We start from the raw sequence: 12,236 nt of genomic DNA, 5'->3' as shown, positions 1-12,236 counted from the left end.
GAAGAATAGAGGCATAGACTATTTTTCTAAATGGGGTAGGTTTTCAGAAATCTGAAGCACAAAGGGACTTGGGAATCCTAATCCAGGATTCTCTTGAGGTTAACGTTAAATTCAGTTGGCAGTTAGGAAGGCAAATGTAATGTTAGCATTCATTTTAAGAGGACAAAAATGTAAAAGCAGAGATACTGAGGCTGTATAAACCTCTAGTTAGACTTTTTTTGGAATATTATGAGCATTTTGGGCCCTGTATCTAAGAAAGAATATGCTAGTCTTGGAAGGGGTCAGAGGAGGTTTATAAAAACTACCCCAGATGAAGGGATTGTCATATGAGGAGTGGTTCATAGAATTCATAGATTCCCTACAGTGTGGAAACAGCCCATTTGGCCCAACAAGTCCACACCAACCCACGAAAAGTATCCCACCCAGGTCCATTCTCCCACACCATTACTCTGATTTCCACTGACTAATGTACCTAGCCTACACATCCGTGACCACTATGGTAACTTAGCTTGGCCAATTCAACTACCCTGCACATCTTTGGACTGTGGGAGGAAACTGGAGCGCGCGGAGGAAACCCACGCAGACACAGGGAGAATGTGCACTTTGTATATACAGAGGTTGTTAGAAATAAATGAGCTAATCAAACGCCTATCGTACAAGTGCATTGTTCTGCAGATCTCAGTCCCATTATTGACTACATCAGGTTAATTAAGAGCCTTTGGAGGCATCCAAAAAACGCTTCCAGAGAAAGAGGTTGTCAAGTGTCATCAGATTCCTGATGAAGGGCTTTTGCCCGAAAAGTCGATTTCCCTGCTCCTTGGATGCTGCCTGAACTGCTGTGCTCTTCCAGCACCACTAATCCAGAGAATGTGCATACTCCACACAGTCACCCGAGGTTGGAATCAAACCCGTGTTGAGGTCTGTACTCGATGGAGTTCAGAAGGATGAAAGGGGGGAGTCTGATTGAAGCTTACAAAATACTGCGAGGCCTAGATGGAGTGGATGTGGAGATGTTTCCATTAGTAGGAGAGACTAGGATCAGAGGGCACAGTTTCAGAGTGAATTGACGACCCTTTAGAACTGAGATGAGGAATTTCTTCAGCCAGAGTGTGGTTTATCTGTGGAACTCATTGCTGCAGACAACTGTGGAGGCCAAGTTATTGAGTATATTTAAGACAAAGATAGAGAAGTTCTCAATTGGTAAACAGATCGGTTATGGGGAGAAGGCAAGAAAATGGAGTTGAGAACTTGAATGACGGATTAGGTTCGATGGGTCGAATGACCCAATTCTGCTCCTATATCTTATGGTCTTATGGAGATAAAAAGATGTCTGCAGTTCACAAATGTTCCAAATGTCACTGTCCTAGGTTAAAAATGATCATAATCTGCTATATGCCAAATTAAGTGATGATAGCAAGTACTTTGCATCAGTTTTCACAGTGGAAGACATGAGTAATATCCCAACAATTAAAGGGAGTCGGGGGCTGAGTTGAATATGGTTGCCGTTACAAAAGAGAAAGCGCTAGAAAAGCTAAAAGGTCTTAAAATTGATAAATCTCCTGGCCCCGGTGGGATACATCCTAGAGTTCTGAGAGAAGTGGCTGAGGAAATAGCGGAGGCATTGGTTGAGATCTTTCAAGAGTCACTGGAGTCAGGGAAAGTCCCGGATGATTGGAAGATCGCTGTTGTAACCCCCTTGTTCAAGAAAGGATCAAGACGAAAGATGGAAAATTATAGGCCAATTAGCCTAACCTCAGTTGTTGATAAAATTCTAGAATCCATCATTAAGGATGAGGTTTCTAAACTCTTGGAAGAGCAGAGTCTGATTAGAACAAGTCAACATGGATTTAGTAAGGGGAAGTTGTGCCTGACAAACCTGTTGGAATTCTTTGAAGAGGTGACAAGTCGGTTAGACCAGGGAAACCCAGTGGATGAGGTCTGTCTAGACTTCCAAAAGGCCTTTGATAAGGTGCCACACGGGAGGCTGCTGAGCCAGGTGAGGGCCCATGGTGTTCGAAGTGAGCTACTGGTATGGATTGAGGATTGGCTGTCTGACAGAAGGCAGAGAGTTGGGATAAAAGGTTCTTTTTCGGAATGACGGCCGGTGACAAGTGGTGTCCCACAGGGTTCAGTGTTGGGGCCGCAGCTGTTCACATTATATATTAATGATCTGGATGAAAGGACTGGGGGCATTCTAGCGAAGTTTGCCGATGATACAAAGTAGGTGGACAGACAGGTAGTACTGAGGAAGTGGGGAGGCTGCAGAAGGATCTAGACAGTTTGGGAGTGTGGTCCAGGAAATGGCTGATGGAATTCAACGTGAGCAAATGTGAGGTCTTGCACTTTGGCAAAAAGAATAAAAGTATAGACTACTTTCTAAACGGTGAGAAAATTCGTAAAGCCAAAGTACAAAGGGATCTGGGAGTGCTAGTCAAGGTAAACATGCAGGTTGAATCCGTGATTAAGAAAGCGAATGCAATGTTGTCATTTATCTCAAGAGGGTTGGAATATAAAAGCACCGTTGTGCTACTGAAACTTTATAAAGCTCTGGTTAGGCCCCATTTGGAGTACTGTGTCCAGTTTTGGTCCCCACACCTCAGGAAGGACATACTGGCACTGGAGCGTGTCCAGTGGAGATTCACATGGATGATCCCTGGACTGGTTGGTCTAACATACGAGGAACGGCTGAGGATCCTGGGATTGTACTCATTGGAGTTTGGAAGGTTAAGGGGAGACTTAATAGAAACTTACAAGATAATGGCTTGGAAAGGGTGGACGCTAGGAAATTGTTTCCGTTAGGCGAGGAGACTAGGACCCGTGGACACAGCCTTAAAATTAGAGGGGGTCAATTCAGACAGAAATACAGAGACATTTCTTCAGCCAGAGAGTGGTGGGCCTGTGGAATTCATTGCCGCAGAGTGCAGTGGAGCCCGGGACACTAAATGTCTTCAAGGCAGAGATTGATAGATTCTTGATGTCTTGAGGAATTAAGGGCTACGGGGAGAATGCGGGTAAGTGGAGTTGAAATGCCCATCAGCCATGATTGAATGGCGGAGTAGACTTGATGGGCCGAATGGCCTTACTTCCACTCCTATGTCTTATGGTCTTATGATATATCATGTCTTGAAGTGTTTGTATATACAGAGGTTGTTTGAAATAAATGAGCTAATCAAACGCCTATCGTACAAATGTGTTGTTCTGCAGATCTCAGTCCCATTATTGACTAAATCAGGTTAAATAAGAGCCTCTGGAGGCATCCAAAAAACGCTTCCAGAGAAAGAGGTTGTCAAGAGTCATCCATTCTCTGGCAAGCTTGGTTAACAGTGAACTAATTTGTATTCTATTGTCCAAAAACCTTACAGTTCTAGAATTTTGGGTGAGTGATATATGTGAGTGATATATTTAATTCACACCAGCCTAGTTTTGTCCCATGGTTCAAATACAAACAAAGAAAGCACAGCTGTTTCATGACGGAATGCTGCAGGATAACCAGACCATAATATTTAAAACAAGTAATGACTGAATATTTACTCAAGGAGTAACTTTATTGTTAAGAACTGAAATAGTCCAATACTTATTGCAAATATTAGTTCTACACAAAATTGGATTCAGCAGTAATGCAAAAAATCAAAATCTTATTTTACATATGGAATTATAGCCAATTGTCAAACCACTCTGCTGCATTATTTAATTTTATTGTGGAATGAAAGTAATCTGTTCCATAGAAAAATTGAACTAGACAGACATTCAGCCCCTTGAACTGATTCAGCTTTTCAACAAAACCATAACTGATTCATATCTTACCTCCCTTCACCTTCCTTGTTCTTATATCACTTGCTATAAACTATATTTGTTGCCACTTGGTCAGGTCACTTGCTCACTGACTTCAAGCAAGCGTTTCAAGTTCTCCCAAAGCAGGAGAGGGTGGTATAGGTGACTGCAATTTCTGCCATTGTGAAGAATGGAGCTTATGTTCTTTGCCAGTGGCTCGCAAACCTTTTTGGTTGCATACCATTCTCAGATTTACCAATTTCTTTAGTATACCCCTACAAGTTTCCTTATTAACTTCTCCTCTAATGACCACACATTTTGTTAAATCACTATGATTGCTCATTACAAGCAAACATACGTTGACAATAATAATTTGTTATTTACTATTACTGTGGGGGATGAGCTTGTTTGTTGGAGCATAAAGTTTGGAAAAAGGGTGTCAATTTCAGTTGCGAACTGTGTTCAACAGAGGTGCATTGTGATGAACAACATCAAAGTCTCAACAGCTCCATCTTACAACTGAGGGTAATCTGCTTACATTTGGGCTCTAAAAATTAGCTTTTGTTGGAACTTTATCTTGAATATTCTGTTACTTGCTATGTCAAGGGGGTTCTCATGACCTTTTATGATTTGCTGTTCTCATGACATAGCAATTGCAGGAAAATTTGAGAAAGCATAGTGAATCCAGCTCTTTTCTTTTTCCATCAGCAGGAAGTACATCAGTGCATCTGTGTCAGTTCAGTGATACCTTGTTCAATGTCATCGTTAAGCCTGTCCTTCAAGTTTGGTTCATTAGTCAGCCTGAACTCATGTTGGTTTGGAATTATTTTAATATTGTTTTCCTCCGTACAGTGATTCCAAAATTCCAGCACTTTAATTAATGACCTTATTTCCTGGATAGAGAATATTACATTTTGAGACCTTGGAGTTCTATATTTCCCCCATTCAAAGTTAAAAGTCACAGAACACCAGGTTGTAGTCCAACTGGTTCATTTGAAAGTACAAGCTTTCGGAGCGCTGCTCCTTCATCAGTAGCTAGTGGGACAGGATACATAGGACACAGAATTTATCGTAAAAGATCAAAGTGTCATATACTCCGTCACACTTGCGCACACATTCTATCAAGCATGTACGTCTCTATGACCCTCTCCCATACTCTCTTTTTTTTCTCTCTCTCTCTCTCTCTCACACACACACACACACACACACACACACACACACACACACACACACACACACAGACACACACACACACAACTCTATGGGGTGATTTTGTATTTGCAGACACATTCTATTTTGTTTAAAAAGCACACAGTCTGTAGGCATTCAGTCCGTGTGACATTTTAAAAGTTCCTCCTTTGGAAAATAGAAGCAGTCTGACTCGTGGTTGGGATACAGACAGACTCTAACCTCACACTTTTAATGCAGGGTCTGAGCTGAGATATAACTTTTCACAAAACCTTAAGTTATCTCGGGACTGGGACTTGAAAGAAGTTCTGGGATTTACATGTTAATCAATCGAAACCTGCATCCCGCATTCTAAGTGATTAAAGACTTAAAAGCATTCTAGATTTGTTCAGTACATCACATCAAATGTATGACACTTTGCTCTTTTACTATGAATTGTGCGTCCTATTAATCCAGCCCCACTAAATACCTGATGAAGGAGCATCACTCTGAAAACGTGTACTTTCAAATAAACCTGTTGGACTAAAACCTGGTGTTCTGTGACTTTTAACTTTGTCCATCTCAGTCCAATACTGGCACCTCTGCATCTTGTCCCTCATTCAGGTTGATATGATTGTGATAAGTAATATGCTGGTAGTGAAGCCCCAGTACTCCAGCAGTCACATTGTTCGTATTAATTCACCAAAATGGCCTCGATCCCGTTATGTATTATTATCCAGAATAAAAGGCAATTTGACCAGTCTTCTTTCATGAATTCTAACCTATTTGTTATAAAACAAAACTCACTCTTGAAAACAAATAGCAAGCACTGGTTAATGTCCAAACTATAATCTGGAATTAGAATTATATTCCCTTTTTCCAAAAATATACATACTTGCACAATAATAAAAACAAAATATTTTGCAAAAGTTGATGTTTTATAAAAAAAGGTAAAAGTTTTCTTATCCCAACAAAGAGAACGTATAGAACATAGAACAATACAGTACAACACAGGAACAGGCCTTTTCGCCCATTTTTGTGCCGACAGTGATGCCATTCTAAACAATTCCCACCTGCCTGCATGTAGTCCGTATCCATCTATCGCTGCCTGTTCATGTCTAAATGCTCTTAAACTTGGCTAGCATATTTGCTTCTATCACCTCTCTAGGCACCCTCTGTAAAAAACAAACTTCCCTCACACATCTCCTTAAAATTTTCCCCTCTGACCTTAATCCTACACCCCCTTATATTACATTTCCACTCTGTGAAAAAGAGTCCAACTAACTACCCAATCCATGCCTTTGATAATTTTGTATGGTTTGATCAGGTGGTCCCCTCAGCCTTTCGACACTCTAGCAAAAACAATCCAAGATTGAACAAAGAAGAGCAAAGACGTGGGTTTCCTCAGGTGCTCCGGTTTCCTCCCACAGTCCAAAAATGTGCAGGCCAGGTAAATTGGCCATGCTAAATTGCCCATAGTGTTAGGTGCATTAGTTCGAGGGAAATGGGTCTGGGTGGGTTAATCTTCGGAGGGTCGGTTTGGACTTGTTGGGCCGAAGGGCCTGTTTCCACACTGTAGGGAATTTAAATAAATAATTAAACAGCACACGGTCAATAGATGTGAAGCTGGAAAAGCACAGCAGGTCAGGAAGCACCTGAGAGCAGGAAAGTCAACATTTTGGGCTGAAACGCTTCGTCAGGACTGATTGCACTGGATAGGATGCAAAGGAGATTTACCAGGATACTCCCAGAAGTTTTGATTGTCAAATGATTGGATAGCCTGAGGTTGTTTTCCTAGGAGTAGAGGGGTTTGGGAAGGAACATGATTAAGGGGCACAGATAGGGTAAACAGAAATAAACATTTCCCCTTGGTGAAGGGCTCAGTGACCAGAGGGCATAGATTTAAGGTAGGGCAGGAAGTTTAGAGGGGATGTGAGGAAAAATGTTTTCACCCAGAGTATGGTGGGAGTCTGGAATATACTGCCTGGAAAGTTGGTAAAGGCAGAACTCTCATAAAATTTAAGAAGTATGTATATGTACAATTACAATGCCAAGGCATTCAAGACTTATGGGCAAAGTGCTGAAAAATAGGATTAGAATTGTTAGGTGGTTGATTTTGATAAGTGGAGATCAATGGACCGAAAAAGCCTTTTGCTGTGCTGTAGACCTCTATGACTCCATGAAAATCTTGACCTTCTAGAAGGACAGGGGGCCACAGATGCATGGAAACACCACCATTAGCATTCTCCCTCTAGGTCACTCACCATCTTGAAACTATATTGCTACTCCTTCGCTGGTGCTGGATTAACATCCTGGAACTCCCTTTCAAACAGCATGTATGTGTGTTTCTATACCTCAAGGATAGCAGTGTTTTGAGAAGGCTTTCACCACCCTTGGTATTAATTAGAGATGGATAATAAATGCTCAACTAGCCACGAACATCTATATTCCCATCAACAAATAATCATAAAATTAGAAGAGGACGGAATGTCTTATGCCAAAAGAACCAGAGAAATGAGGCTCCGAGGACTGCAATGGTGGGTGAACTCTCAACAGCAGAAGAAATGAACCAGGGTCTTCTTTTTTTAATTGTTTTTGGGACATGGGCATTTCTGGCCAGCTTTTATTTGTTCAGTTCACTATGGACCCAGAGAGCCAAGGTATCCAAACTGTTAGACTTACAAAGTTGCTGAGTTCCATCAGATACAGAGGTCACTGAACACAGAAATGTAGCTCTTAGAATTCCTTGGCATCATCTAGCCAGATTCCTGAACAGGAAAAAATCTCACTCCTTCAATAGCCAGCTCAATTATTACGACAGGCAACAATTTCCACAGGTATGCACCTGTTATCCAAAGAACTGTCATACCTTATATTCTGCATAATCCCCTGGTTCCTTTAGCGTTCACTCTTCACCCCACCACCCCAAACCCATTTCCTAACATCTTTTGGACTGGTTTGTGGATGATATTGGGTATCCCAGAAGGCAAGAATAACGTCCTCAGTGTCAACCCTCAGACTTATGAAATAAAACATAGAACAGTACAGATTGCTGAAATCTGTATCCCGATCTATCCATGAGAGACCCTATCAAACAAACAATTTGTCATCCAAAGATATATTTTTTGTTCCCTTCCCTTCTAGCCTGGATAGCTTTCATGAGAAGGGGAAATATCTTCAGCTTTAAGCCTGCCTCCACATTTAATCTAAAAAAAATCAAGATTCTACCCCAAGTTTTATTCATGGGGACAGGAAGACAAACAAATGTAAAATTCTGGCAGATAAGAAGTCTAGTCTTAATCTTCAGAAGTGATAGGTCTTCAAAGAAAGGAAAATTATGTTCTTTTTGCCAAGATGATCTGTGTTAACATCATCAATCAGTTCCACCAGAACTGACATCTAACTAATTCATTGTCTTGATGAAAGTTCATTGCCAATCTAGAACTCTTACAAACTGGTCATTTTGGGAATTTTGTTTGAAATACATTTTAAAGTTAACAAGTTTGACTCTCCAACTTTGGCAAAATGTTATTTTTCTTGAAATGGACATCAGTTTACATGCATTGCTTCTGCTTTTTGTTTTCATTTTAGGCATGGAACTTGGAAATGTTGATATTTTGAGAGACCTGGGTATATAAATAGATAGATTTTGTTCTCTCACGGAATGAAAGGAAATGGGGGCCAAGTGAAAAATGCAGTTAAAACCCAAAGTTGAGCATAATTATATTGAATGACAGGATTTTTGGTCTTCTGCTCCAATGTCTTATGTTCATAGGCAGAAAAATAACAAATGCTTATTTCTAATCATGAATCAGTGGAAATTATTCTTTCAAACATCCGTGACAACTTGGAAAAAGGACAAATAAATTGTCAAGTAGTGGTAGATGACAGAATAAGAACAGAAAATGCTAGAAAAACTCAGCAGGTCAGATAATGTCTCTGGAGAGAAACAGAGTTGTGTTTCAGATTGATATCTTTTATTGAAAACTGATGAGGGTGTTCTGATGACTTGAAGTAGAGCATAGAACATAGAATATTACAGCGCAGCACAGGCCCTTCAGCCCTCAATGTTGTGCCGACCTGTGGAACCAATCTGAAGCCCATCTATTATACACTGTTTCATTTTCATCCATGTGTTTATCCAATTACCATTTAAATGCCCTTAAAGTTGGCAAGTCTACTACTGTTGCAGGCAGTGCATTCCATGTCACTACTGCTCTCTGAGTAAAGAAACTACCTCTGATATCTGTCCTATATCTATCACCCTTCAACTTAAAGCTATGTCCCCTCATGCTCGTCATCACCATCCAAGGAAAAAGGCTCTCTCTGTCCACCCTATTTAACCCTCTGATTATCTTATTGTCTCAATTAAGTCACCTGTCAACCTTCTCACCAACGAAAACAGCCTTAAGTCCCTCAGCTTTTCCCCATAAGACCTTTCCTTCCTACCAGGCAATGTCCTCGTAGAAATGTTAACATCTGTGGGGAAAAAAACAGATATATCTCATGTAAAGATTTCCAGTATATCTTATTCCTATTTCAATTTTCTAGTCTCTATAGTATTTTGCTTCTACATGTTAACATTCCTGTTTCAAAATATAATTTAAATTATCTGATGCACTTTGTCACTTTCCAATTTTCCAACCTTTAATAAACACAACTTGTCAAAAACTTTGCTGTCCATACCCTAACCCAGACCATATCCTATTCAACCTTCATGTGCTTGCAGACCTGTATTGGTTCACAATCCCTCAATCTGAAACATTCACCTCTGTGTTCAAATCACTTCATTGTCCCAATCTCTCAACCTTTGTAATCGTTTTCAGTCTCACACCCATTTAAGAATTATGCATTCCTGTAACTCTGACCTATTGTGTGTTCCAAAACTTATTTTGATCATTGAGAGCCTTATGAAATCTGGATATAGACTTTGAAATTCCTTCCCTAAAACTCTGACTCACTGCTTCTTTTCCTTTATTTAAAATCTACCTATAAACACACAACCTTGACTAAGCTTTTTGCCTTTCTCGATATATCTGTTTCAAAGAGTGTGGTGCTGGAAAAGCACAGCCGGTCAGGCAGCATCCGAGGAGCAGGGGAATCGACATTTCCCGCATAAGCCCTTCATAAGGAATCCTGATGATGGGCTTATGTTTGAATCATGATGAAGAGCTTATGCTCGAAACTTCAACTCTCCTGTTCCTCGGATGCTGCCTGACCGGCTTTGCTTTGCCAGCACCACAATTTTCAACTCTGATCTCCAGCATCTGGAGTCCTCCCTTTCTCCCAGTGTATCTGTTTGTTAATTTTCTTCTCATTATCCTTCAGTGAAACATCATGGAAATATTTTTCTACACTGAAGGCGCTATTTAAATGCAGGTTGTTACAACTGGCACAGCAGAAGAATTATGTTTGTTATTTTTTTTTAATTTAAATGAATAAAAGACCAGAAGACTGAGTATGCTGCATGCCATACAGCTACGTAATATATATATATCATAAATGATCACTTGAGCTGTTCCATTGGCCTTGCCATTCCCAGCTAAATTTGGGGATTATGTTCACCCACGGTGGTATCAGGTTCTTCTGATCACATGCGCACACAGAGTATCGAATACTGGAGTCTTACGGAACATTGGTGCTTTACTGTGTACTTCACAGTTTCCACAACACAGTCTGACGTAGCAAAATAGTCTCTGAAAAGCTTAAATTGGTTGTTAAGTTCTGCTGGAAAGAGTAGTTAGTGGGATTTTATTTAATCAACATGTTTCTGGTTCTCCTAGCTACCAGGGAACTGAAGGACTTCTTTGCAAAGGCCCGGAATGGATCTATTCGCATTATGAAAGTTATAATCAAAGATGGTGAGTTTTGCCTGTTTTATTCATTCACTATATTGTATTCACCTCTAATTAAAAATGTTGGTTTTGGAAAGGAACATAACTGCTATTTTTATATAGATTGAAATATTGTATGTGAAGAAGAGCAAGAACTCAGGCTTGTGTTGAACTTTGAAAGTGCAACTGGAAAGACCTTTGTATCATAATTATCACTATATTCGTGTGCTTCTGACCAAGTTTTATTTAAGAGCAACTATTTAACTTTTTTCAAAGAAAAGAATGCCTCTTGTTAATTATTTATTCGACACATGTATTCCGCTCGTATAAACTCTCAGTTATGGATAGATTTTCATGGCCGTCCTGACTGGCTATTTGATGGGACAGTGTCTGAGTTGCCTTTTCAAAATGCATTAACACTATTTGAAAATAAAACCCCTTTGGATACCTATGTATGAAATTAGTATGTAGTGATTCATCCTTGATTAAATGAAACATGACAATTGTAAAAGGTGTTCACTAATAACTTAGGTTGAAAGGGAGGACCCGTGTTCATATCTGATACAGACTTATGGAATTAAAGTCATCTATCTCTCTAAGTTAAATATGTTTAAGTATCATCACTCATACCCACAGTAAGTTGCAACACCTAGGATAAATTTTCCGCAATTAGACTACAATATAGGAACAAATGGTCAGTCTTATTTCAGACGACCAATGTGGGGAAGGAGCATCTGGTCTGATGCTAAAGACACATCGCTGGATATGGTGCAAAAAGAATAGTTTAGATTAGATTAGATTAGATTACTGACAGTGTGAAAACAGGCCCTTCGGCCCAACAAGTCCACACCAACCCGCCAAAGCGCAACCCACCCATACCCCTACATATACCCCATACCCCTACATATACCCCTTACCTAACACTACGGGCAATTTAGTATATCCAAAACTTTTCTAAACCATGCTAAACTTGATCTGACACCCAAAATGTATTATTTATTTTTCACCATTATATCAGATTTCTTAAAGGGTCTTAATTTTAAAATATTGTGATGCTTCCATATGGCATTCCATTCTCTAGTTTTTTGATGGGTTTTGTGACATTTGATAACAATAGGAGTTACACTGACTGAAAAATTCAGTTAGCAGATGTAAATGCACTCTTTAACTGGTAAGCTAATTTAATTTCTGGCATTTTGGCATCCCTTGTTGAGATGATTGAGGATGGAATATCATGCAAATGAAGGTCAATTTTTTATTTTGTTAACATTTCAAAAGGGAAAATATCATACTGTCTTTTCTTTAAAAGGGTGTACCAAATGGCGTAACATGTTTATTGATGTATTGTCCTGGGAGAGTTACAATCTGGATTTACAATTCCCCGAACATTCATTCTATTTATCGTCAGTTCAAGTAACTTACTATGAACCACCATCCTTCCCTCTTTTGAAAGTGAGGGGATGC

At 39.8% G+C, this 12,236-nt stretch overlaps 1 protein-coding gene across 1 annotated transcript in view; it reads left to right on the top strand.

Moving 5' to 3' along the window:
• Positions 1 to 12,236, top strand: part of LOC132822253 (twinfilin-2) — a 141,977-nt gene that overhangs the window by 19,803 nt on the left and 109,938 nt on the right. Inside the window, exon 2 of the mRNA XM_060835387.1 lies at positions 10,722 to 10,799. Coding sequence (XP_060691370.1) covers positions 10,722 to 10,799 — 78 coding nt within the window. The remainder of the gene's footprint in view (positions 1 to 10,721; positions 10,800 to 12,236) is intronic.

Source organism: Hemiscyllium ocellatum, chromosome 14 (assembly GCF_020745735.1).
Source record: "Hemiscyllium ocellatum isolate sHemOce1 chromosome 14, sHemOce1.pat.X.cur, whole genome shotgun sequence".
Classification (NCBI taxonomy): Eukaryota; Metazoa; Chordata; class Chondrichthyes; order Orectolobiformes; family Hemiscylliidae; genus Hemiscyllium; species Hemiscyllium ocellatum.
The sequence above is the reverse complement of the archived record's forward strand: the minus strand, read 5'-3'. Positions and strand labels throughout refer to the sequence as shown.